This window comes from Dipteris shenzhenensis, chromosome 6, assembly GCF_047967505.1.
Source record: "Dipteris shenzhenensis isolate YYH24624 ecotype China chromosome 6, Dip_SZ_1.0, whole genome shotgun sequence".
In the NCBI taxonomy this organism is placed as follows: Eukaryota; Viridiplantae; Streptophyta; class Polypodiopsida; order Gleicheniales; family Dipteridaceae; genus Dipteris; species Dipteris shenzhenensis.
Window position 1 is genome coordinate 29,210,592 of NC_141601.1, and position 27,925 is coordinate 29,238,516.

The 27,925-nt window shown below is 44.9% G+C and overlaps 1 protein-coding gene across 2 annotated transcripts; it reads left to right on the plus strand.

Moving 5' to 3' along the window:
- LOC147901025 (protein transport protein SEC16B homolog) lies at nucleotides 1–27,681 on the plus strand. Of its 2 annotated transcripts, XR_015541184.1 has the most exons (14): nucleotides 1–2,808; nucleotides 3,115–3,441; nucleotides 7,975–8,103; nucleotides 8,205–8,327; nucleotides 8,427–8,603; nucleotides 14,098–14,223; nucleotides 14,316–14,450; nucleotides 15,368–15,495; nucleotides 15,617–15,728; nucleotides 16,025–16,339; nucleotides 23,925–24,074; nucleotides 24,186–24,475; nucleotides 25,725–26,959; nucleotides 27,476–27,681. XR_015541184.1 is itself a non-coding variant. In XM_087376091.1 (13 exons), the coding sequence occupies exons 1-13, from the start codon at nucleotides 532–534 to the stop codon at nucleotides 26,494–26,496; spliced, it is 5,061 nt and encodes a 1,686-aa protein (XP_087232217.1). In that variant the 5' UTR covers nucleotides 1–531; the 3' UTR covers nucleotides 26,497–27,196. The 2 variants fall into 2 exon arrangements, 1 of the variants encoding a protein (XP_087232217.1); XM_087376091.1 differs by lacking the exon at nucleotides 27,476–27,681 and having other exon boundaries at nucleotides 25,725–27,196.
- Nucleotides 27,682–27,925: the final 244 nt, after the last annotated feature.

Here is a 27,925-nt window from a genome sequence, read left to right on the forward strand (position 1 = left end):
TATTGAACGCCGTTAAGTGATCTCCGTCATCTTTCTCATTTCTAGTCTTCTTCTTGTTATCAAAAATTTTGCACTGCCCCGAAAGCTTGTGGAGCTCCTGGCTATGGCGGACCTGCACTTCCTGCCCTAATTCGCTCTTCTTCCCTCTCCCTCCCTTCCTCCCTTTCCTCTCTGTTTTTGATCTGCTTCCCGTTTCTTCGCCTCCTCAATTCCCTTCTTCCTCAATGCCCTTGCTCGCTTCCTTTTGCAACAATCTCAACTCCTCCCCTTCCTTTGTTTCATACTTCCTTCCTTCCTCATTTTCTTCCTGTACCGCCTTTTGCCCCAGCTCCTGCTTCCATGTCGCCCGTGAATGGACAACTCGGCCTCTTTCATCGGATCCATTGTTCGATTCGATCCCTTCTCTGAGGCTTTTGGCGTCTTGGCGAGCGCGGGTAACAGAGTCCAAGCGATCCCCGTTTGTCCCGTCAGAAGGCTGTGACGAATCCAGGTGCGGAATTTTCTTGTTGCACACCGGTTTGGTGACATAAAATGGCCCTTGTAGGGTCACCCGCCTTTCAACCTGACGATCAGGAAGACAAGGATTTCTTTGAGCAGCTTGCAAACGATCTTGGGAATGATGATCGTGTTTCGGACCTTGGACTTCCGGCGACGATCCAAGAGACAGGTATAAACGAGGCTTTGTCCAAGCTGAGTATCAACAGTGCAGGATCTGTAATAGTTAGATCGACCATGATGGAAGAGAATGGGAAAATTGACTCAGGTGGGGACGAGTTCTGGCTAGAGGAGACTCTAAGTGAGACATCTTCGGGGAATTCACAAGGAGGTATAGGAGCAAGTGGGCTGAGGGCAGCAGAAAATTCTGCTGAGAGTCTGAAGACGAGAGATGAATCTGTCACACTTGGTGACGCATACGCGGAAATTTCTCACGTTGCTGAGGATCATGGGGCAGCGGAAACGTCGAAACCATCGGAGGTCGACGATTTGAGATCGTCCTTGGATACAGAGGAAGCTGTAAATTGGACGCATCCAGTCGACGAAGGGGGCTCTATCTTCGATATTCATAATGCCAACTCTGCTGACTGTGCTGGGCAAAATGTTGCCACCGAAGTTCCTACCTCACTTCGTGCTGTACCTTTGTCCTTGGATCCCGAAAAGCCAGCAATTTCCGATCATCCAGACATATCTGGAATACAGGCCTCAACGGATGTTAAAGAAGTGCAATGGAGCAGTTTCGGTGACGTTTTCAGTCATGAAGGTGAACAAGGCGCATTCGGATCTTACATGAATTTTTTTGCAGATGTGGATGCGGGGGGATCTCAAAGCGGAAATCGACTTGACTTGTCAAGCTCAGCACCTTTGGCCTCCTCCAGTCCACAACCCGGATGGGGTTTTGAAACTAGCACAGATACCGGAACAGGACCGATCTACAATGCTTTGCCCAGGGCTCAAAGCGGAGATGGAGTTGACTTTCCAAGCTCAGCACCATCTTTGGCCGCCTTCAGTCCACAGACTGTGTGGGATTTTGAAACTGAATCATATGCGAACACAACCAATTCCACTACGTTTGGCTACTACGGTGCAGAAACCCAACAGCAGGGTTTTACTGACGGTTTAAGTAAAGGGGTACTTGATTATCAGGTTGGGTCAATGGTGGAGGGGCAGATAGAACAAGGGGCAGAAATTCAGCAGGTACCAGGTCAAGATGCTTTATCAGGTGCAGGTCAGCTTCATGGAGACTATTCTGTAAGTAACAGCTTAAACGAAGCTCAGGATCAAGGAGGGTTGCAGCAAAGTTGGGAGAACATGTATCCTGGTTGGTTCTATGATTATGCAAGCAATGAATGGAAACAAATAGAGGGCTTTGATGCCGCGACAGAAACAGCAGCAGTGACCGAGAATCGAGTGATCGATAACAGCTCAAATCACTTTTATTCTGGAGAAAATGAGGTTGTTCCTTCTCAAATGGCGGGTGTGGCCCAGGACGCTGTGCTTCTTAGCAATGCTACAGAGTACTCACAGCAGTCAACGTGGCACACTGCACAAGAAGTTTCACAGCTGGGGCGAGAGCCAGAATCACTAACAGAAATGGAATCATATGCCTCTAGGACAGAGGTCTATGGGCAGCAAGTTGCTCATAATGGTTCAGGACTTCAACAGCAAGTTAAATGGGAGGAGCAGTACCCTGGCTGGTATTATGACTATCAGGCTCAAGAATGGCGGCAAATTGCAGAAAACAATCAGGCATGGCAGTCATATGCACCTACTGAGGACAACAAAACATTAGCCTCACAGGTGACAGATGGTGTTACTCTGACTCATGGTAGCAGTACCTCGTCAATGCCCCAGGGTGGTTGGTTGGAGCAAGGTCAGCCTGAATATCAGCAGCAACTAAATCAGAATGTCTATTGGCCGGAAAGGAGTCACAGCGTATATCCCACTGGTGGTGACGTGGCTAACAACTATTCTCCAGGCAACTGGGCAGGGTCCGATATGGCTACCCAGCAGTCTATTAATACTACTGCTAATAAGGAAGTTAGCAATGCTGGCCATGAAACCTGGGATAATAGATTGCAAGGTTACAATAACAACAATTTTAACTATTATGAACAGTCTAAAACAGATTATGTGCAAGTGGGTAAAACAACATTCCCTGTTGGAAGTGAGGCTTCGTTTTATTCCCCCTACGTAGAGTCATATTCTCCGGCACACAGTGCTCCTGCCACAGGAGGCTTGTGGCCTTCGGCAGGACGTCCTTCGCATGCATTGGTTGCCTTTGTATTTGGTGGGAAGCTCGCTACAATGAAGGTGAGAGACGTGCTATGTTATGATGTGCTTGACTTTTGTCTGACAGTTTTGAGGGATGCTCCTTTATAAATTTTGCACAAATACGTGATAGGTCCAATTTATTAACAAGGTGTGTGTGTCTGATTACTTTTACTGTGTTGTCATTCTTTATTCGTACTGGTCAGTCACCAATGTGGCTCTCTCAGAAAGCAAGGGCTACACATGCACGCACATGCACGCATGTGTTCTTGCGCAGATGTTATCACTTCTGCTGTACTCATGTGGAGGTGGGTGCTAATGGTGGTCATTGTTTGACGATTTGTACAGGCCACATCCAGTGGACAAGCTGGAACGATCACTCTTCATGACCTGAATGGGTTGGTTGAAAGTGCAGGCAGCAGTGGCCGAAATGATGGTCCTTTGTACTTTGCAGCTCTCAATCGCCAAGGATTAGCTGGACCTTTGGTTGGGGGAGGGGTTGGAAATAAAGAGTTGTTTAAGTGGATTGATGAGCGGATTGACAAATGCAATCTGGAAGATCCTTACTGCACAAATTCACAAGTGCTGGGCATACTTTGGGGGGTGTTGAAGATTGCCTGTGTTCACTATGGCAAGCTACGGTCTATGGCTGGTTCTGCTGGCATCAAAACACAGGTTTGACTCCAGATTCTGCTGATGTAAACCTTTGGATCTGTCACATTGTTGAGTCTCGATGTTCTGTTTGAATGTCATTTTTCTTACTCGTGGGATCTATGAATGGCAGAGCTCACATAACATCAGGATTTTAGTAGCGCAGGCAGCATGGTTTTTTTTAATGATGATAATTTTGGTAATAAGGACAAGATTAAAACCTTTTTGACTGCCACGTGGGTTGTAAACCTTCCACCATATAGTGGAACTGCATTTGATTTATGCACCAGCTTTACATATGCATGGACAAATCTGTTGGGATGGCAGTCAGCTGGTCAGCAAACGGATTTTTATCTAATTATGCGCCCTTTTGGAAAGGAATGCTTAAAAATGCACGAAATTTTTGTTCAAGTCATTTCTTACTAGATATCATAGCTGTTAACTTCTCAACCTAAAATTGCTACTTTTGCTGGTCTGTGTGTGATGATCCACTTATCATCATGTCACAAATGATCCAGCTGGAAATGTGTGCTTGAACCCTGGTGTGCAAAATATATGCAGAGAGAGGGAGAGGGAGAAAAAAAGAAAGGAGTTTATCTTCGAAAGACTGAAAGGTCTATCAGACTGAAAAAACCAGATACAATGCATATCACGAGGTGATCCCTTCATACATTTGGGAGAGGATATAGCTGCATACTCTAAAGACCATGCAATCATAAGCAGGGGACTTTAATGCACAAACAAAATTAAGGCAGGGCACCGTGACAGTGGAAGGGAGAGACCCACTGTCGATGGGAAAAATGGAAAAAGACTTCTTACTCTATTCGAGTGCTTCAGGCTACAGATATGCAATGGCACCTCACTTTCCAAAAACACAACCCCCTAGGCTCACGTGTGATAGACTACATGGTAATCAGCCCAAATGCAAAAACACAGACTTATCGATGGGGTGATGATGGAGTCGGACCACAAGGCCCTCCCCCTCAGGATCGAAGGGACAAGACCCGCTACAGCAAACCAGGAACGCATCACACCCTCCAAGTCTGAGGATGAACTATAAAAAGGCCCATGTTCATGAGGAAAAATTAGAGAAAGCAATCTCTCAATGCTAGATGCCTTGCACTTGCCACGAGATGGACAAATGTCTAATACTACAGAAAACAGCCAACAAATGCTTTCCAAAGGGCACGGGGAGGAGCATAGGCATGCCCTGCAATCATTGGTACAACCAAGAGTAAAGCATAGAAAACAGCAGACACGAAGCAGAAAGAGGCCAACGCAAGAGATTATAGGTTTATAGTCAAGAAAAAGACGAGAGGCTTCTAAGAACAAACAGCTTGAACACTTCAAAGAGCTCAAGGAAAACCCTAGAAACTGCTTTATGGAGCTTTTCTCTGGTGAGACTTGCTTTTTGCGCTTCTCCCCTTAAAACTTGGGTCTTTTTGCACTTGTCCAAGGTCTTACACACAGAAATGCAAGCAAGCATTGCCAAAACAAAATCAATAGGGACACAAAACAAGTAGATGGCCTTCATGTTTGAAGGGGAAACAACCACCTCATACAAGCATTTGGGACTTGAATTTGGGGACAAATAAAGGAGGAATGAGTGTGAACGAAAGTCATGGTAGGGTTGAAGGCATTATACGGCTTCCAAAACAAATGCTTGGGGAATGAGAAAGTTTCTATACACCACATTCGTACAAATGGTAGTGCTCTACGGTTGCCCAGCCTAGCACCTGGACTATTCAAGGCATATTGGAAAAGGATAGAGGCCATCCACAATCAAATGGGTTAAGCCCAAACTCCTTAGTGTTTGCAGAGACGGGGATGCTACCTCTTCAGGGGGAGGCATTATGCCAGTGCATGGCCTACCTCAACAAGCTCGGAAAGATGGCTGAAAGCAGGATCGAGGGCCTGTGTTGTGGGTGTGCCCGCCCCCCGTGAGGGTAGTCTAGGGTAGGCTGGTCACCATGTGTCTACCCATATTTGGAGTGGGGCAGCCTCCTGTAGGGCTGCAGGCAGTGGCAGCCTGGTCGGGGTTGAGGGGCAGGAGGAGAGGCTCCCTTTAGGGCTGTCCTTGAGCCCTTTATAGGGCAGCGTGGAGGCAGGGCAGTCGGCCATGGAGGCATCCTGAGAGTCGGCCCTGAGCAGCCCCTCCGAGGGCTGCTACCAGGCCCTTTTATAGGGCAGAAGTGGGTCGGCCATCTAGGGCAGGGGAGTCGGCTATTTGACCCCCTGCTGGTTGGTTTTCTAGGGAGGGGCTGGGGGCTCTTTATAGGCCCCCCCTCAGCCCTCATTCTTCACTCATTTGGAGCAGCATTACCAGCCCTGTATAGCAGTTCTAGGGCAGGTTTGTGGAGCAGTTCATCCACCCCTTTGTGCTTCTAGTTGTTGAGGTTGATGAGCTGTCCAAAGGAGCTCTTGAGCAGCCTGTTTGTGCAGAGGTTTTCCCCCAGTTGTAGCAGGGCTTTCTCCAGAGATCACTTGCAGTTCTCTTGTGCCTTTCTCTCCTCCTCAATGTGGTGTGTGTGAGGCATGTTCTCTCTCTCTCTCTCTCTCTCTCTCTCTCTCTCTCGTTCATTTCCGCCGCACTTCTCACAGAGGGATGTATATCATCACATTGTATCAAAAGACAAGTGTCCCTGTGCAAAAGAGAAAGAGTATGAGATTCCCAATCAAATTGAACATCATGGGTTTTAAACCATTCAATGCATAGGAGTGCATGAAGCCCCTCCACGGTATTACATAGCATTCATAAATTTTGCCACTTGGCAGAGACAAAACTGAAGAAAGAAAAAGTGTTTTTTTTAACGACAGTTTAAGACTGAGGGTCTTTGGGTTTAGGCTTGAAGGCCCTGATAATTGCTTTGCCATCTCTGTAGACAGCCCCGTCACCCTCCTTCCGAGCTTCTCTGACTTTGCCTTTCTGCTTGAGCTGGTTTAATAAGTTCTTTGCCTTTCTGCTTGAGCTGGTTCTCAGTAAGTTCTTTCTACTATCCATATCTCTTGCCTTTCCAATCGTTACTCTAGCTTAGGATCTTTACTTGTGCTTCTTTGTCCTTGCAACGAAGCTGAGCAAGTTCCCTGCTGCTCCAATCAATGTTGGGTAGTGAGTTCTTTCTACTATCCATATCTCTTGCCTTTCCAATCGTCACTCTAGCTTAGGATCTTTACTTGTGCTTCTTTGCCCTTGCAACGAAGCTGAGCAAGCTCCCTGCTGCTTCAATCAATGTTGGGTATTCTTGCTGTGAAATTGCTGAGTAATCGCTTGTCGTTTCAACCTTTGGTTCAAAAAATCCCCCAGTGTTCCTGGTAATCCCATGAGTCTAAGTATTATTGGCTCTTGCATCTGTGATCTTTGCTTGGATGCTTTTAGATAACATTGGAGTCAGGTATATTAATTTAGTCTGTTTAACATGATATTTGAAATGATACAATTTTGAGAGTGTATGTGGAATCTTGATGGTATTGTGATAATTCTTTCTATCTTAAATGGTGCGTTGCCCTATCAGCTAGATTTAGATTTAGATTTAGATGCTCGTTGGGGAGAGACTAAAATGAAAATGTTTAGACTTCACAAGCAGTTGTAGCTTGAATGAAGAGATTTTGGACTACCTTTTGATTAGCCTTCTCCTTTAGTGCTAGCCTTCATCATGGCTGAGTCTGCCCTTCACCTCCGGAGTGCCGACAGAAACTCAGTACGAAGACTTTGTATAAATGGATGCTCAAGTATGTGTGGGTGTGTGGATTTGTATGTGTGAGAGCATATTTTTATATTATGGTCTACACCCACTGTTGGGCGCTGATGACGTCAGTGGGGATGTCATAGTAGCTAGTCCCTGCTATGCATGATGGAGTTTATGGTTTTCAACCTTGTGAGTGACTATCATGAGATTGAAACTGCACTATGTTGTGTTTTTAGAGGGTGAGTTTGGGAATGTTCCTGGATTCATCTAGGTATATGCTTTTGCCGTATTAGTGGACATGCAAATTTCACCTTGTGAGGTTTTCGTCCAAGTTGCGGCCTGCTGGTATTGTGATAATTCTTTCTATCTTAAATGGTGCGTTGCCCTATCAGCTAGATTTAGATTTAGATGCTCGTTGGGGAGAGACTAAAATGAAAATGTTTAGACTTCACAAGCAGTTGTAGCTTGAATGAAGAGATTTTGGACTACCTTTTGATTAGCCTTCTCCTTTAGTGCTAGCCTTCATCATGGCTGAGTCTGCCCTTCACCTCCGGAGTGTCGACAGAAACTCAGTACGAAGACTTTGTATAAATGGATGCTCAAGTATGTGTGGGTGTGTGGATTTGTATGTGTGAAAGCATATTTTTATACTATGGTCTACACCCACTGTTGGGCGCTGATGACGTCAGTGGGGATGTCATAGTAGCTAGTCCCTGCTATGCATGATGGAGTTTATGGTTTTCAACCTTGTGAGTGACTATCATGAGATTGAAACTGCACTATGTTGTGTTTTTAGAGGATGAGTTTGGGAATGTTCCTGGATTCATCTAGGTATATGTGGAATCTTGATGACAACTATTGCAACTTGCAGGCAGAAGATGGACCTGAGGCTGCTTTGGGAAGGTTGTTTGCTGCTACCAAAAGTAACAATGGGTGGAGTCAGGGGATTTCTACTTCTCCACAGGCCTTACGATTACTGCCCACAGAACAACAATTACAGGTCTTTTCAAATGAGGGTTTCTTACTGCTTTCATCATAGTTGACCTACAAGTGTACATTCTTATCACTCTTCAGCAAGGTAACGAGTAGCTTGTTTTATAGGCAACTGCACTTGAAATGAAAAAAAGTCTGGTGGCTGGGAAAAGGAAAGAAGCTCTCCAACTTGCACAGCAGGGACAGTTGTGGGGCCCTGCGTTGGTTCTTGCTTGGCAACTGGGTGAGAAGGTAAGCAGTTGCCTTGGCTGTTATTCAGTCTGAGCTGTGGCTTCAAGCATGTGGAAGTGTGACTACTGAATCTTCTTCTGCTCGCTATTTGTGTAACAGTTTTATGCAGATACAGTGTCCCAAATGGCTCAACAAGAGTTTGCACCTGGTTCTCCTTTGCGAACTTTGTTTCTGTTATTTGCTGGGCAGGCAACAGAGCTTTTCACCACTCAAAGTTTGCCATCATCATCAGGAGCTCAGGGTCTATACTCGATGGGATCACAAAATAGTGCAAAGGTATGGAACTAATTAAGTAGAGGCATGTCAGAGCTGAATAATCAAGTAAAGAATACTCGTTCCATTGTTTACTTCTAAATTTTTTCAGGCGGGAATGCTTGTTAATGTAGGGGTTAATACATTGACAATTCCTTTGTCTTTTATCTTGATCATAAGTCAGGGCAAGAATTGTCACTCAGGAAAGATACAGCTGCCTGTTATTCAACTGCTGAAGGCTTGTGGTCAATTGTGAGAGCTGTGATTATACTCATAGAAGTTATCCATATAGAAAAAGAATCATGCAATGAATAGTTATCCAGATAGAAAAAGAATCATGCAAAGTGTTTTGCCAAGATAGAGGGTGAAGCTAGGATATCTTTATGGATGCTCATGCCATGTGGGTGTGTAGATACATGTATGTCTGTGATATATGTTTATACTATGGTCTACACCTGCCATTGGGTGTTGTTGATGTTCATGTGGATATAATAGCAGCTTGTCCCTGTATTCGTCTAGATATATGTAATAGACTTGGCCCTGCTATGTGAAACTTTATGGCATTCAATCTTGTGGGTGACTGCGCTTTTTCTCTGGTTTTTTGAGGATGAGCGTGTGCATGTTCCTGTAGTAAATACAAGAAGGATCAGGTGTATGAGATGTCTATTGTGGACATACTAGAAATGCTGGAAAACCGTTTTATTATGAGCAGCAAGCTAGGTCTTCACAGGGAGGAATTGTTTTAGTAGAACCTCTTTCTTGAACATACAAGTATTATTAGACATTATGATGGAGAATACAGTAATGCAATTGTTGCCGCTATTTCTCATTTATGGTCACCAACAGTTATGTTTGATTGCTCATTGTAGCATAAGTGATCACAAGTGTAGCATAGGTCCTTTGGTCATATTACGGTCAGAGATGTAGGCTTAAAGCAGGGAAAGCGAATGAGCCCAAGTGAATGAAGAAGTGTTGTTCAATGAGATTGATGGGGATTCTTACCTCTTAGTAAGAGTTTGTAAGATTTAAAAGAAGAGCATGATTGAGAAATCTAAGCTAGGAGTTTTAAAGCGAGAAATGGTTGTAGGGTTCAAAAGATGGTTGTAGGCACAAGAACTGGTTGTAGGTTGAGGAAGGGCATAGCTAGTCTCCTTAAGGAGGATAAGGGTTGAGAAGTCTAGGCTAGGAGTTTAGGCTCAAAAGGGGTAGTAAGGATCTGAAAGGGTTGTAAGGTTGAGGAAGGGGAGAGATAGTCTCCTTTATGGATAAGGGTTGAGAAGTCTATGCTAGGATTTTAAGGATTGCAAGGGTAGAGCTGGAGTGAGAGAGAAGGATTGTGAAGATGGAATGGGTTTTTTTTTTTTTGGGCTCAAAAAAGAGACTTCTATTAATGCTTGAAAGACTTCATACAAAACTGCAGCCCCGAAGGTGCTGAGTATGGGAAAAACTGGGAAAAGGCCGAAAGAAAAACCGGCCTGTTCCAGAGAAACCTAGCTCACTGCTTAGGGGATCTTTGGTATTGGGGCTAACAGTTAGGTGGGGGGACTATACAACCAGCGAATCCTTGCGGAGTGAAAATGTAAAAAACTCCTGCAGGCCAAGCCTTGTAGAATCAAGCACGCCTTGCGACAGTCTCCCTAGAGCTTGGGGTCCCACGCTCCCAGGTGGAGCGGAGGGTGTAGATGATATCTTGCCAGATGGCGACCAGAGGGTGGAACCGGGTGCTCACCCATCACTAGACTACAACAAGCAACCCAAATGTTCCACATAGTAATACTGGCCACTACCTCCCATATGCTGTCCGGAAGAGGAGGAGCAAGGGTATCAAGAGGGACTGCCTCATGGAGCTCTATCCTCTGAATGCTCTGACACTGTATCTGGTAAGCTGGGGAGATCTCATCAATTTGGAACGCGCGTCCTCCCTTAGTCAACTAGGCCACGATTCCCCAAGTGTAGTCCCTCTGAAGGCTCTACATACGAGTAGTAATCCTGAGGGCTCCCATCCAAATCCTCACTGTGTTATGACAGCTCTAGAGGCAGTGAGGGATCGTCTCTAGAAAACCAGCAAAACAACAATGACACTGCCCCTTTACCCATATCTGCTTCAACCACGGGCCAATGGGCAAGGCTCTATGGGTGGTCAGCGAGAAGAACTAGATCTTCCTCGGTTGCAAACTAGACCATAACCGCGTCCAAAACCTGGAATGGACATCCCGGGGCACTCTCTGGGCCACCCAATGCCTCTCCCTCGAAGGGGTCCACATCGAAGAGTCCATCTGAAGCCTCCTGCCAATCCGTGTGGTATAGGAGAAGGACACCTCGTCCACCTACTCGGCAAGCCCTCCCCTGGAGGGCCAGAACCACTCTCCCGGATCCCACTGGACCTCCCTCAAGAGCTTACCCTCCCAAAGCCAGAGGTGCCATCTGGGGGCATCCTGCTCTGAGATAGTGAGAGGGTCAATGTGCCACTCCTTCCCCAAACGTCCCACCACTCTGATCATCTGCTAATGAATCCCATCTGGACTCCCATCCATCTTTGGGCACTCTCTTAGTGAGTGCCTAGAGTAGGCCTCCAGGTCCTACACAGAAAAAACTGGGTTGCGTGCTGCTTCGCCGCATGCTTCGCCGCATCATCATCCTCAAGGGGACACCAGTCCGAGAAAACTGGCCCAACCATTTGCTGTCCATCCATACAAGAAGTCCCTCCCACCAGGACTCAAGGATGGCCAGGTTAATCTCTCTCATCCGCTGCCCTGCCCCTCGCAAATGCGCTAAGGCGCCAAGCCTCGCCTCTGCCTCCATGGGTAATCTGCTCCATCTGTCAAAGGAGCCGGCCGGTCCATTGTCCCAATGCGCCCAACTAGTGTGAGTTCGCAGCCCGAGTGTACACCCCTCCTGACCTCTGATCTTGGGGTGCCAAACAAGGGGCTGACACTCGAACTCCTCTCTGCATCTGGGCTGAGCACGAATGAGGCCCCCTGCTAATCTGTGCCATACCCTATGGAGGCTCCTCATCAAGGGGGAACCCTTCCCCATAAGGGGGGCCTCTGAGAAGATCCATCTGTGTGAATGCTGCCACTGCCCCCCAGTGCGTGGGGTGTTCCTGAGAAGCCCTCGCTGTAAGAGGAGCTTCCAAGGCACAGGACCTGGGGTGAGGCTGCGAACAAGCAACTTGTCTAAGAGGGTTCCACTCTGCATCTCCGGATCAATGATACCTAAGCCTCTCAGTGCCTGCGGCACGATCATTGTCTGCCAAGCGACCCGGGCTCTAGTATTCCTTGTGCCGTCCGAACTTGCCCAAAGGAAGTTCTGAACCATCCGTCGGAGCTGCGGTCCCTTTGTGAAAACACCATCAGGAGGCGATATACTAGGCCGTGGCAAGGACTTGGTTTGCCACTAAGGCACGGCCGCTAGGGAGAGTTTGGCCGAGCTCTAGTAGAGAAGCTTGCGCCAAACACTCTTGAGGACCGGGGCGATTTGTTGCTTTGCTGTAATATCAATATTAACTTGACATTCGAGGTATCTCGCTGTCTAGCCCCGCGGTATCCATCTGAAGCCAAAGTCACTCCCCCACTCTCGAATCTCCTGTTTCTCCTCGGAGCTTGCGAAGAAACCTGACATCCGAGGTATCTGTTGCTTTGCTGTAATATCAATACCAAACTTGACATCCGAGGTATCTCGCTGTCTGGCCCCGCGGCATCCATCTGAAGCCAAAGTCGCTTCCCCACTCTCGAATCTTGTGTTTCTCCTCAAAGCCTGTGAAGAAACCTATGGATTTTGTCCAGTTGATCCGCGCATCCGAGGCCTCTCAATAGATAGCCAGGGCTCCTCTGACTCTCTCCAAACTCGCTGTGGCGCCCTTTACATACAAGGCCATGTCATTTGCCAACTCTGAGTCCAACAGCTCCTCCTCCTGCCTGATTGGGAGCCTCAACCCTGTGAGGCCCGTCACTTGTGATCTCAAGTAGTAGCCCAAAGCCTCCGCCACAAACAAGAAGAGGAAGGGAGCGAGGATGCAGCTTTGGCGGACCGAGCGAGAGAGAGGAAAGGCCTCGCCCGTGTGTCCTCCGATATGCATCTGGCTAGAGCTCACCACATAAAGCGCAAAAACTCCTTTGATACATTTGTCTGAGAAATCCAATCTCCACATAGTACCCTCTAGGAAAGACCACTCCACCTTGTCGTAGGCCTTCTCAAAATCCAAGAGGAGGATGGACAATGGCTATGACTCCTCCTTGGACCAATCCACTGCCTCCCAGAACGTGAAGATGTTGTCCAAGATGCTGCGCTCCCGGACGAACCCGGTCTGTGTGTCATGAATGATGTCAGTAAGATGGGGCCGTAACCGCAAACTCAAGACCTTGACGAAGATCTTGCATGCAGTATCAACTTTCAAGCAAGGTGATCGGTCTCCACTGCGAGATGTCTGACCTACCTCCCCCTGTCAGGATCAAACAAATCCACCCCCTGCTTAGGGACTGAGGAAGGGACCCTGTGTCGAAAATCTCCTGGCAAGCTAGTCGGAAAGGGGTGGAGATGATCTCTTAGAAGTTCCGGAAGAAAGCTGGAGTCAAGCCATCCTCGCCAGGACACTTCTGGGTAGGGAGAGCCTTGAGGGCTTCCCAAAGCTCCTTATCCTCTAGATTGCTGCACAAATCCTGCGAGACTGGGATCCCAAACCACCTCACGGGCCACAAGACAAGCTGGATTCATCCTCTCTGTCTGAAAGAGCTGGCTGTAAAAACCAGTAAAAATCACAACAATGAATAAATACCTTATGCCTCGCATTGACAAGTGATCATTTGCAAGGGGCTAAATATTTAACTAAGATTGATATAAGATTTGGATATCACTAAGTACGGATTGGAGAGAAAGATGTAACCAAAACATATTTTTGTACAACATATGGGCATTATCAATTTATAATAATGCCATTTGGTTTCTCCAACAACGTGTAATTTGGTTGTGCAATATGCTACTAAGGATTTCACATGGCCTTATAATAGTATCACCACAAATTATTTTAGGTTAATCTTTGTTGTGGAGGCCAAGCCTACGACATATACAGAAGTCCACAAATGCACTTGGGGATGTAATCAATTGGACCCGTCCAACTACTCCCCTCTACAACAAGATGAAAGTGGGCCTGCTGCTGACTTTGCACATGGACATTTAGAGACAATTATTTCCTCATTCAGAGGAACAGAAATTCAACAAATGGTTGTCTCCTTCTCAATTGCCAGTTGATCCTCCAAGTCCATGCACTTCGTGCTGTCTTGGCAAAAATGGTCTTTGAGTAAGCTGCAATGGCTGCGTTTCGTGCTAAGAGACAAGGCCTGTATTCATACACAATGTATTTGAGCACCTTCAAATTCTAAAGTAGCACAAGTGTCCTGGGTGCACGCATTGCCTTCACTCTGAAATGCTTTATGTTAGTATTTTGTGATTATAATCACTTTTTAATGCCTTAAACTGGAATTTGTCCATGGAGATATTTATTGGGTGAATTACCTAGCAGGACAGTGCTGGAGGTATGCTTGGAGACTGGCTTGAGAATTTATCTATCATTGCTGCAAACAGAACCAAAGGTGATGAGCAAGTCATTACACACCTTGGAGACTGCTTATGGAAGGACCAAGGCGAGGTTTGATGCTACATCACTCTGAGTCAAAATTATGATATGGAATTGAGCTTATTAGCTGAAGTGGTTTGAGCTGAGATGATGAAAATTTGCAGGTTGCTGGAGCACATACATGCTACCTGGTTGCTGAGGCCAACTTTGAGCCTTTTTCAAAAAGTGCTAGATTGTGTCTTCTTGGTGCAGATCATTTTAAGTACCAACGAACTTTTGCTACCCCGCAAGCAATACAGGTAAGGATGAGAGTAATATCTAAGTTGCACTATGATGGTCGAGTTTGTTGTCTCCTACCTTGCGAGCGACTAACATGAGGGTTATCAGCTTCTGCTGCTTTGTGACAAGTACGGAATCTTGATTCGAATAATTATATACAAGGATTGGATTTGGTACTGGTGGTGATGTGTTTGTTGCACAGCTCTGCATGTATATGTGTGGGGATTTGTGGAGTGAGTGAGTCCATGCTGCCTGATTTCCTCACTGGGCAGCTGTCAAATTCCTGTTTGCAATTATATGTCACAAATAAAAGCAAATAGATGTGCTAGTTATCTCCATGATGTTTTTAGAGTGTCTTAGGGAATATACATATATATCTAGCTTTGTCTAGATATACATCTTAGGGAATAGATATATAAGCTACCTTAATGTGAAGTAGATAGGAGGAGATTGTGTTAAACGTCTTTGAAATATGTTGGGCAATTTGCACTGTAAATACAGAGGGAAGCAAATTTCGCTGTAAATACAGAGGGAAGCAAATTTCGATGCCTCGATTGAATAATTTTTCTGTTTTGCATTATTTTTGGTTGCTGCATTGGTGCCTGACGTGAGTTTTATGTGCTTGCTTTTATTTCTAGATTTTAATTGTTTGGAATTGGTTTCTAGCTGTGAAGTTGAGATGCTTTTTGCATTCTTGTCGCATGCAGTTGCTTTTGTGTATAGACTTTCAAGATCTTTGAATTAATTCTCTACTGTGTGATTCTCGGCTGAGATTTGTTTCGTGTCTCCTGTTCTGTTGATTGTGATGGACTTGGAATTTGATGTTTAAATGGTTGTAATAGTTCATGTGATCCCATCTCACAATTTCTAGCGGAATGACTTCTCGGGGTAAGCAAGCATGACAGTTCGATTGATGTTTTCTTTTAAATTCAATCAGAGGACAGAGCTTTACGAGTATGCCAAAGTGTTGGGCAATTCACAATACATTCTTGTTCCTTTTCAACCTTACAAACTGCTTTATGCACATATGCTGGCAGAAGCTGGAAGGATAGCTGAGGCCCGCAGGTTTGTATGTCTTGCTCAACTGCTGTTTACAGCTTGGCCAGAAAAGTGCTTGTCTAGATTATTTGAGTTTTATGGTGTTATGGTTACAAGAGCTTCGTCACCCAATTCTTGTTGCACACAGATATTGTCAGGCTGTGGCAAAGGCTTTGAAAAATGCTGGTCGTGCCCCTGAAATTGAATCTTGTAGACAGTCTGTGGCAGCATTAGAGGAGCGCTTGCGGTTGCATTCTCAGGCATGTGTAGAAAAGTTTATGTTTGTTTTACAAGAAAGGTTTAGATATAAAATTTCAGTATTTTATCTCATGCAATGCTTTTCCTGAAAGTTTCTAATAGTCATCTAGCTTTCTTAGTGTTGTATTTACAGTTTATGTATGCAATACTTTTCTTCAAAGTTTCTAAAAGTCATCCAGCTTTCTTAGTGTTGTATCTACAGTTTATATATGCACAATACTTTTCTTCAAAGTTTCCAAAATTCATCCAGCTTTCTTAGTGTTCTGTTGATGTTAATGCTTCATATTGTTTGTGACAGGGTGGATACAGTTTGAATTCTGCTACAGGAAAGCTTGTGGGAAAGTTCATTGGTACCATCGACAGTACTATACACAGGATAATTGGTGGACCACCTCCGCCACAAGCCTCTGAGTCTTCACAAACTAATACTGCTATCAGCAATTCTAGGGACTGGTATGCAAACGACCAAAGAACAAAAGGTACAAATATGCGTGCAAGTGTGACTCCAATGGTCCCATCAGCATCCATTAACAGTTTTTTCGACACCAGCAATCAACCAGAGGTGCCAACTCGAAGCATCTCAGAACCAGACTTCAGCAAGAGCCCAACACAGGTGTCTACAGATTGCATACATACTCAAGACCACCTTCTGAATTTTACATGCATATGTTTTCAAGCAATCAATGTATCTATCTATTTATGCCTAAATCTTTAAGTAAAGATATGTGCATGTTTGTATCTGCATGTCGTGTGGAGCAAGGAAACTCAAGTTAAAGTCTTCAAAATGATCCTAGCATGTATGTGAGCTAAACACATTATACATCCTGATGGGATTATTCTGCCACTTTTGGGGAAATTTGTACCTACACAATCATAGAGGGACTAACTTCCTAGTGGTTTGTTCATTTTCCCGACACATCTACTTACAAAACTTTTTTTTGGGGGGGTAAAAGAACCTTTCATTAAAAAGAATGTACATTCATAGCTGTCCTAAAGTGAAACTACTACTTATAAACTAGCAGAAAGTTAAAGAGAGACAGTTATAGCCATTACATGTTCGTCTTCGGATAGTGCAGTCCATTATTATGGTCTATGTGCAGTTTCACTTGCCACTAGTTCCTTGGTCTTTTACAGATATTGAGAAATTTCACTTACAAAACTTACCAAAAGGGAGTGCCATGCACAACTCCTATAAGAATATAGCTGCCCTTTGGGGTCCAGTATGAGGAAAAGGGGGAGGGAGGGGAGGGAAAAGAGGGGGCGGGGGGGCTTCCTATACGAGGAAAAGGGGGAGGGAGGGGGAGAAACTGCGTTGCACTCTCAAAAGAGTATTCTTGCTCTCTTTTTGGGGGCCTGCTTGAGCACTTAGGAGAACATAAGCGTAGCTTTGCTTACTAGTTTAAAAAAAATAAAAATCTAATGTACTCATAAGTCTGTTTAATGTTACTTCCAAACTCCCTTCTTTCCTTTGTTCTTTTGCTTGTTTTATAAATTTTTTAATTTGATTCGATATATTCTAGTCTTATTAAAGTATATATTTACTCATATACCCCACGTAGGGGAATTAGAGGTGTCCATCACACCTCTATGATATATAAATGGAAAGTGACTTTGAAAGGAAAGACCAGTACATCTAAGAGAGAGAGAGAGAGAGTGAGTGATTGAATTAGGGCCTTGAGGCCTATAGTGTCTTTGGTGCATGTCTGAGATCTGCCTGTTTGTGGGTTTCACTTGAGAGTGTCGTGAGGGGGCTTGGTATTACATTGTACAAGGCTGTAATGAGGGTGGCTCGAATGGGAGGACTAGGCTCAGGCTCGAATGGGAGGACTAGGCTCAGGATTGCCCGTATAACAGTGTCCACTAAGTGGCTCTCTTGTGAAGAAGAAATATGTGATAACTATTTCGCTTGCTGCTGGTTAAGTGCTGATCGCATGACCATACATTTGAAACAAAAAGGGCAGTGCACTGTTGATTCCAGTGGTCAATGATCCTGAGCGTGTCTTCAAAAATCCGGCTCAAAGAGGCAGTGGAATCTCCTGTGCATCTTATACTTTAGGGCATCTCATAAGCACAGTTTATCTGTCTCTATTCTCACGTAGACTGCAGATTAACTCACAGTGGTGAAGCATGGCATCAAGGCTTGATATGGAATGTATGAGATGAGGTCCGAAGCTAACCCATGGCGGTCTGCATTCCATGCAGCTCAAGAATTGAGAGCAAATTGGAGGTTTTGTTTGCTTGCCATCTCCCTGCTAGTTCCTGTCAGCTACCCTGCCTGTCTCTCCTACTTGCCAAGGTGTACCATACGTATGGCACGAGAACTGGTACGTTGGGCCATATGGGAAAAATTTAAGGTACGCAAGGCACATTGGCTCTGAAATTTATCCCCCCTCCCCCCAAAAAAAATTAAAAAAATCGGGACGGGGAGAGATCGGTAGGCATAGAAAGAAACAAAGAAAGATATATTAACGTCCACAGAAGGCCTCGTGAGCCTATGGTCCTATGGGACAAAGTGACACCAAAGAGAAAAACTCATACAAGCCACAAGGGGCTGAGGCAAAGGGCGCGCTAAGACCCTTTGCTGAGTACTGTGCTGAAATAAAAAGAGCTCAATGGCTCAAACAAAAACAAGTACAAAAAAATATATCATATCATATCATGTGCTATCTGCTATCAGGAGCAAGCTGAGAACTGGAACTGGGGATTGGAAACTCAGAAACCAAAACCGGGCACTGTGGTGGCTCGTCTATGAGCGGTGAAAATGTCTTGAATTTGAGTCTGTCTAGCTGTCTCATACTGTGGCATCGGAGGGGGGCGTGGTCTCCTCGATCTCTAAACCTGCTGAGCTATGTTCAGAGTGACCCCTTGTCTCGGGCGGTCCCCTCTGAGGAAAGCTGTGATAGGGTGAACCTCAATCAAGTGTGCTTTGGGCGGTCTCCGTGTCGTGGGTGGCCTCTACAGTCCTCTCTCGATAATCCAGACTGCCCGCATAGCAGCTAGCTCCTCCTCCTCCACCCCACTGTGTCTTGGAGTTGACTCGAATGCATAAAAATCTGTGACGTGCCGCTGTCTGTGGTCAGCCTCTGCATCTTGTGGTGTGATTGCCTCTTGATCTGTCGTAGCAAGGTCTCCCTGTGTCGGCGCATCTCAAGCAGGTAATGGAAATGGATCAAGCGTGATAGTGGGCTGAAGCCACTCCCGTCCTTATAGAGGCAGTGGTATTGTCCCCGGATCTCGTAGTAGGTTGGGCAAGTGCAAAGAAAGTGTTACTCTGTCTCAACCACTCCCAGTGTGCATAGCGTGCAGGTCTGCTACTCTCTAGGTATAAGTGCTGCTCTCCTTGTCTCAATCCTCTGTTGATGGGATGAAACCGGCATCTACCCAATGGCGATCCTCAGCGCATGTGAGACTCTTCTGTCCTTGAGATATAGGGGTTTGACGATGAATCCCTCCTCTGAGATATTCAGGAAATTGTCATGGTAGACTTGTGTCTTGGTGGGGAGCTCTTGATCTCCCCCCCCAGCTCGAGACGTGTGGAGCTGGAGAAGATCTAACCGTATGATACGGTTAATATCATCTCGCGGGATCAACTCAGGGGGTGCATCCAAACTATAGTGAAAGGGGGGAGCTTGTCCATTTGAATCCCATGTCTGGCAAACCATGTGGATATACGTGCATACCGTGTGTCTGCCCCACCCTCAGCTAGTCGTTTGGATGACTCCAGAGCCAGCCTCGGTAGTCTCCAATGGGGTAAGTCCCAGACTCTATGGATAAAAGGCATTGTCTGAAAGATGGCATCAATTTGTAGTGGTGCCATGGTGAACTCCGCCTGTACTATCTCATGCGGGACTGAGGGCTTGCTCCGAATCATCCTAGATCCCATGGTCACCTGTAACCGCTCAAATGTCTTCCACATTGCTATCGGTAGATCACATCCCTAGAAAGGTATTTCATACATGGCAATCAGTCGTACTAGCGTATCGAAAAGCCAGCACTTCGTGGTGGATCTTGGAAGTGTGCTTGGAAACATTGTCTCTCCAATTGGGCTAGAGCACCCCGTCCTCGTGTGAGTCGTGCTTGGGCTGCATGTGTCATAGTGAAAAGGGGTCCTGTGAAGACTACTCCCAAATATGTGTATGATTGCACTATCTCCACTGGCTTGGTTCGATAAGTGAAATTGAGTCGTCGGATTACTGCATATGAGGTGTTGAAGACCATAACCTTGGTCTTCCCAAGGTTGACTGTCAGGTCTCTCTCTCTACAGAACACCTCTAGGGCCTCCAAGTGTCTCTGCAGCCCCTCCGCTGAGGATGAGATGAGGACTATGTCATCAGTGTATAGCAATATCTGTATCATGAGATCGGCCAGTGGTGATCCTTTGTCCCCTAGGCGGTCTATGAAAGAGGTGATCTCATCAATGTACAGCCCGAAGAGAGTCTGTGAGAGGGGACATTCCTACTTCACTCCAATCGTACTCTCGACCCAATCCGATAGGCCACTTGGGACACGAACTCGGCCTCTGACTGACTCATATAGGCTCATCATCCCCCATATCAATGTCTTTGGAATCTGTAGCTCCTGTAACCTCCTGATCATGCGGGATTGTGGGACAGTGTCAAAAGCCTTCCGAAAGTCTACAAAGCATGTGTAGACTTTCTGGTGTGTAGACCTCACCTCCTCAATGATAGCCCTCAAAGTGAAGATGTGATCTAGAGTAGAGTGTTGTCTCCGGAATCCTGCCTGTCCTAGAGAGGGAAGGGAAAGAAACAATATACTAGTGACTATAGTCCATAGAATGCAATGACTAACACCATCAACAATCAAGTAGATTCTACCATGCCGACTATTGACATACATGCATTCACACATGATAGCGGACATGCAGATTTCACCTTGTGAAGTTCTCATCCAAGTTGCGGCTTGCTGGTATTGCGATAATTCTTTCTATCTTAAATGGTGCATTGCCCTATCAGCTAGATTTAGATGGAGAGACTAAAATGAAATCGTTTAGACTTCACAAGCAGTTGTAGCTTGAATGAAGAGATTTTGGACTACTTTTTGATTAGCGTGGTAGTGGAGCTACTAAACGAGCGTCCATACCAATGCAAAATGCAAAATGCCAAAAATGTAGAATGGCGGTACTAAGTCCTAAGTACAACATAGTCATGTCGGTGGTTGACTATATATCAATCTCAGCATCATCATCAATATCATCATCATCCCCAGCAACAGCAAGATATCAGGATGGATGAGGCACTGGAGGCATGAAGTCGGCAATAGAGTGCTGTCGGCCACTCAAAGGTGCAGTCCTGGCACGTCTCTTGGTCGTAGCTCTACGTCTAACCAGGGCTACTGTGACCCCCGTCGGTCGGGCTCCAACTCTCAACAAGGAGGGGATGTCTCCAAGTGTGATCTGTGTGTCGACCCTCTGTCTGAGCTGTCGGGTCACGGGCTCTGGGTCACGGTCATGTCGAGGCCTCGTGTCGTTGGGGTCCATGTGATCTAGCTGAAAGAACTCCGTGATAGAGCTCTGAGAGGGATCAATCGAGGAAGAAGTCTGCTCCTGTCTCTGTGCTCGGAGTATCCTCTCGCGGTGTCTAAGTGCCTCATGAATGAAACCTGCCAAACACTGCTGGTCTGGGTAGGAGAGGAAATGGGCTAAAATCCCATAACTATCTCTGAAGAGGCAGTGGAAACGTCCTTGGATCTCATAGTACACAGGACACCTGAAGATGAAATGCTCCTCTGTCTCAACCTTCTGTATGTCACATAGTGTGCATATGCGCCGCTCCCTGGGTAGTCGCTCTGCTCTGCCGCTCTCGATGCGAAGTCTGTGTGAAGAGACCCGGAACTGCCCAAGAGAGATCCTCATCGAGTGGGGTAGGTGAATCTGTGTGTATCCTGGTGGGTCAATGAAACCCTTCGCTGTGATATGTAAGAAGTGATCTCTGTAGAAGCTAAGCTTCATTGGGAGTTCACTCGGTTCTAACCAGGTCCGAAAAGTGTGTAGCTGTAGTAGATCCTCACGGATAACCGGGTTGACCTTGTGTGATAAGAGGGGAGAGAACGGAGCATCCATGCTATACTGGAAGGGAGGTAGTCTATCCATGTGGAGCCCCACTCGCTCAAACTATCTCTCTGTACGTGCATACCAGCACCTCTGATCTCCTCCTACTGCAAGTGCCATAGAAGAGGATAAAGCTATCCATGGTAGCCTGCTACGCCCTGAGGTATAATCCCCATATTCCCTAACTCGGTCAGATATGTGATGACCTGAAATGCAGCATCTAGCTGTAAAGGGGGTGACCCAAACTCAGCCTGAATGATCTGGTGAGGAATGGATGACTTACCACGAATCATCCGTGATAGCATGAGAACCTGTAGCCGCTCCACACGGGCCCACTCTATATCCGACAAGTCTGGCCCCCAACAAGGACTGCCGTACATCCCCGCTGGGCGAGCCAAGGAGTCAAAAAGCAACCCCTTGGTGCGTGGATCCTGAAAGTGTGAGCGGAAGCATTGCCTCTCTAGCCTGGCCAATGAGGCATACCCTCTACTCAAGCGTGCCTGCATGGCGGGTCTCATAGTGAAGCTTGGTCCGGAGAAGATAACCCCAAGATAAGTGTATGATGAAACTATCTCAACAGATGACCCCGCAAATGTGAACTGCTCCTGACGCATGATGGCTCGAGACGTATTGAAGATTATGACCTTGGTTTTACCCAGGTTGACCTTCAAATCATGAGAAGGAAGGAGAAGGGGTATGAGAGAGAGAGAGAGAGAGAGAGAGAGAGAGAGAGAGTAGGAGGAAGGAGGAGGGTGAGTACAAATGAGTGGTGGATGGGGAATTATATAGTCCCTTCATATCCCTTTCCATAGAATTCTTCATTTGAGTTCTGGTATTATTGGAGATTATGACCTCCTGCATATGAAAAGCACCAGTAGAATGATGGCTTGGTGGGGGCTTCTTCTTAAGCTTCTTTGTTATTGAGAAGATCCAATCTTATCATATGGTGATGATGCTCATGAGAGGCCATTCAGGCTCCATCAGAAAAGGAGGGAGTCTGTCCAGCGAGAAGCCAAGGGCTTCAAAATAAGGGAGGGATCATACATGAATTTTCTAAACGTATCTCTAGGATGCAAATACGTTGGGCCTTCCAAAAAAAAAAAAAAGTTGCTCTGTTCCTAGAATTTGTTGGTCGATTGTAGAGAGAGATGCCAGAAGTAAAATGTTGATGGTATGGTGCATGATGTTCTTCGCAATAGAGATTTAAGCCATGTCAACAAGGTATGCTTTCTATAAGGAAAGGGCTTGTCTATGTAGTCTGCCCTTGTATTGTAGTGAAATAGCTATAGCTAAATGAACTTCATATCTTGTAAACAATTTTCTTAGTGATCTTACTCACGCCATTGTCATGGCTGAGTTTGCACGCCTTTAAAGGAACGGTTAAAGTGCAGCATGTTAGTATGTTTAGAAATCAACTAAAGTGGGTATAACATGTACATATGCAGGTAATAGATAAGATATGATAGGATAGCATAGGATATGATGAATGCACGAAGAGATATGCATTCCATTCCCTTGTCTTTGGCTACACAGGCAGCTCAATACCTATAACCTGAGCTATTTATCTTTTTGCAAGTGGTTACATGGTTCCAAGAGGTGCCTAGAAAATGCCATAGCATGTAGGTCTTAATGCATGCAGAATCTTATTGTTTTTACTTCCTGAGTGATTCTTGAAGTTTGACATTGTCATTGGCCGTGTTGGTTGTAATCAAATATCGAGGGAAGGGTCTTATTATATCAGAATTCTTTCGTAGTATTCTTAAAATGAGCGAGTATAAGAAGAGGGCCCGTGGTGGGCCCTTGAGAGGGGGGGGGGGTATATGCAAACACTACGAATTTTTTTATTGTTAACTTGATCTGTTCCCTGTCATATTGGCTAATTCTGTTTGTTCAGTTCCCTCCTTTTTCATCAGTAATATTGAGTTTGGAATACTTTGTTTTATATGCAAGTCCATATAACATTGTGTGTCAAAAGTGCTTGAAGAGCCAGACTTGAATATCTTACATCGAAGTGGAATAGAGTGGATGTTTATTTTTGTGTTTGTTGGTTCTGCTAAATTAAGTCGCTTGAGTCTTGAGGCTGCTGTCATTATGGTATCAGTGCTAATCCTTATTTGTGTGTATATAATAGGAAAACTCCAATCTTATTAGCGATTCAGAGATCAGTTCTGGGGCACCGAAGCATAAGAAAGCTGACTCCTCTGGTGGTGGCTATCTTGGACGTTTTGGATCTCAATTTTTTGCAAAGGCAGTAGGATTTATAAAGCCTAACAAGAAAGAGGTTGGTTGTTTGAAAGGGGCTTGGGATGTGGGTTGTCTTGCTTTTTTCTTTTTGTGTGGCATTTTATGTGTTATTTTCTGTTCTAAATCTTACTAAATTTTATCAAATCAGGCAAAATTAGGTGACAAAAATAAGTTCTACTATGATGAAAAGCTCAAAAGATGGGTTGAAGAGGGTGCCGAACTAGCTCCTGAGGAAGTTGCTCTTCCTCCTCCTCCAACTGCTGCAAGTTTTGGCTCCAATTTCGGAACTCCTGCTCAAGATGCCAAACCTGCTAATGGAAACGTGGGGCAGGTTTTGTCAGATTCTGGTAAACTTAGCTTATCTTCAGAAATGCCACCTATGCCCCCAAGTATCAATCAGTTCTCTGCCCGTGGGCGCCTCCATGGTGTCCAATCAAGGTATTGTTTCTCCTCTTGTGGCCGCTCATTTGTGTTCAATGTAAATGCTGTGTTTTACCCTAACATTTGTAATTAATGTAAATGCTGTGTTTTACCCTCACATAGCTGGGTTCATTCAAAATTTCCCTTTAATTTCAGATTCCAGCGTTCAAGGCATGGATGGTGTCATTTGTGGTACTTGGCATTATAAGGAGTGGATTAACTATTGTTTGTCATGAATCTTTTTCTTTGAACTTGCCTTAATGATAGACATAGGCAAGGCATTTAAACCCTCGATCTTCATGTGCTTGTTTGTACATGTCCCACCATTATGCTAAAATTTCTCTTCTGCTTTGTAAATCCTGCAGTGTGCAAAATACTATTTTTATAATAAAAGAAGTTTTTCAATATAAGAGTGGTTATTTGCTCAGGCATTTTTCTTAAAGCTGTGTGTCAATGTCAATGACAATTGCTTAAGAGTGCATAAAGTTTGTCCTAAAAACATGTTTAATTTTACGTTGTTCAGGGATGTTCAGGGATATAAAAAATAGAGGGAAATTTCTTCTAGGCTGGATCTTGTAACCTGATTAGAGCAACATCCCATACATCTCATTGTATGGACAGGCAGATGGACTTTCAAACACAGAGGCAGCCCTTGTCAAATCAGTTTTTGTGTGTTTCCATAGCATAGTTTGGCTAGTGGTGGGGTTGAATGAAAATAGAGGTCCTGTTTAGATCTGCTGACCCCTAAAAAGAGAGACTGAAAATAGTTCGTTAGAGAGGTTGGGGTTACAAACTTTTGCTTATCATGTGGATATTTCGTGTGGAATGACATTCTGGAATCAACTCTATTAATGCTGATACATCCACTATTTAAACGCCCAAGTAATTTGTTATAAGAATATGTGAGCCTGCCTTTTTCTATTAGTGGCTTGGATCAGTGTGCAAGGAAAAAGGTGACCGACAGCTAAATTTGTAAAGGTGACAAGCATCGTTATTCTCTCGTGCTCGTCCTTTTTTGGCAAAGTACGAGAGACTTAATGGCTGGCTACTGCATAAATTGTATAAATACTTGTTCAGTCCATAGGATGAAGCTATACTTGAAGCTTTGTGACCAGACTAGGTGGAAGGCAAGAATGCATGTGTTTTTTTGGTGTGTATGATGCGGACTCTGGAAATAGTTTCGAGCTTTTATGATATAACCAGGTGTTTATTATTGATGTACTACTAAGTGTCTAATGGAAATTCGATCATTCTATTGATAATGCAGGTATGTAGACACCTTCAACAAAGGTGGAAAGTCGTTACCACCTGCAAAGTCCAGCCAGTCTCCTATTGTGCCTAGTACAGGATGGGGGTTTAATTCAGCACCAGCCCAACTTTTTGTACCTGCATCTGTATCTGCATTGGCAAGTGAAGTGAACCAAATGCGCAATACTGGTCAGGTTAATGATTTAGAACCAGAGGTTTCATCTGGTGCAACCATTAACCGTACTCTAAATGGTCATTTACAAGATGAACATGAGCCTTTGGTGCCCAAAAATCTGACTTCAAGCTTCATGGCAGTACCTTCAATCAACAGACATTCCAGTGCTAGTAATATAGCAGTGTATTCGGAAAATGAATTGGCAGCAACATCAGGGACGGCTGAAGGTGTATCTGAATATGGGTCTCTGGCCAATGCGAACATGTCAAAAGCTCTCTCCTGGAGTGGCGATCCGAGTGCATTATCACATGCAGATGCAACCAGAGCTCTACCAAGTCTTGGTGGCCCACCTACAATGCAGAGGTTTGCTCCACCAAATGGCAGGAAAATGGAATCAAACCATTTTTTTCCAGCTATGAAAGAAGCAGCATCTAAAGCTCCCTCTGCAGGAGGTTTTAATGCTCCTCTACCATCGCCACCAATTATTGAACCCCCACCGAATTGTGTAGGCGTTGATAATACTCTACTGCCAGGTGCAAGGCATGGGCTGGGGCCTGGAACACCTAGCAGTGCACAAGGAGGCATTTATGGTGATATGCAAGAGGTCGAACTGTAGAAGGTTCCATAACCAACAAAGCACAGACAGGACTATGGAATTTTAGCTGAGCTGGATTCTTTGCAACCATGAAATCGTCTTATGTACCTAGAGATTTTGTATTCTAATCAACTTTCAGGCTGCATGTGTCTGCAGCAGGCAGGTACATGCAACGCTTGAAATTAAGGTTGGAAGGAATAACTTTGGGCTAGTATACATGCTTGGTCTGCCTTGACTCTAAGATGGAGTTATTGTAGATAATATGGTAAAGAAGAGCAGACAACAGTTTTGGGAATGGAAACCTGGTGTAAATGTTCCACTTGTTGATCTCTATTCTTTGGGGTGCAAGAGCCTGTCGTAGCAACAGGTGTGCTGAATTGTGCACCCCCTAAGGAGGGTTTTATGCCTTCCCTAAATTCATTATACTGTCTGGGTTCGCCTGCTGGAGAATTTGCTCAAGGTGGAGGAGCACCGCAACCATCTGGTATCTCTTTACTAGTCTTCTTTCCATCCCTTTTAAATGACTGTCTTCTTGCAGGAGCTGTAATTTATGGAAATTATGAAATTTTATGTCCTTGTATAGCTGTTTGTGGGAAGGGCAACTAGGAAGTTGGAATAAGAGATCACATTTCTAATTTGAAATGTGGAATTATGCAACTTTCCTTACGCCTCCCCAAGTTGATCTTGTTGGGTCTACCATGGACGGTAACAAATAATTCCATTTCACTCAACTATTCTATTGTATTGATCCATTCATTTTATCACGATTTCCACCGCTCCCACTACCGCCCCCCCCCCCCCCAAAAAAAAAAGAAGGGGAAAAAGAAACACTATTGGAACTGTTTGCCTAAGATTCTTGATAGAACTTATTGAATGGGTGTAGACACACAGTCACCACTACGCATTGAGAATAAAAAGACTATGAAGATCTTTCAGTAAGACAATACTCCAAAATTCTGTTTGGGTTTCCTTGTTTTTAATGCGAGGCTTTTATTTGCAGGGAAATCTGAGCTTTTGTAACTGCTGCGTCCAACCAGGAACTTGAAATAAGGGCGATAATTATCATGAAATGGATAAGTAGAAAGTACAGGAAGCTGCAGCTTTATCCCGAACCTTAAATAAGGGCAAAAATTATTGAAGGCGGCCATCAGTCATCCCTGATGATTTGGTGAAGCTTTTAATAGGTCAAAGAGTATAATTAATGAGGAAGGTATAGGCGTGCTGCGAGTGAAGCCACTCAAGTAACACATTTATACAAGCGTCTTTCATCTCCCTCTATTGCATTTTGCATTCTACAATTGGTCATCTGCTGGTCATCTAGACAAGGTATATATATCAAAATATGTCATGATCTTGGCGGACATGTTTGTGGTGCATGGGTTTCATTTCTATCTTTGCAAGCACTATGGTGTGTGGGATAGTCGGTGAAGATGTGTAAGCACGACGACTT

Excerpts from the sequence above, each read along its gene's own strand:
- LOC147901025 (XM_087376091.1), top strand. The coding sequence starts at position 532 with ATGGCCCTTGTAGGGTCACCCGCCTTTCAACCTGACGATCAGGAAGAC. Across the intron at positions 3,442-7,974 it reads CTGCTGGCATCAAAACACAG|GCAGAAGATGGACCTGAGGC; the intron begins GTTTGACTCCAG and ends TGCAACTTGCAG. Across the intron at positions 8,328-8,426 it reads CTTGGCAACTGGGTGAGAAG|TTTTATGCAGATACAGTGTC; the intron begins GTAAGCAGTTGC and ends TTTGTGTAACAG.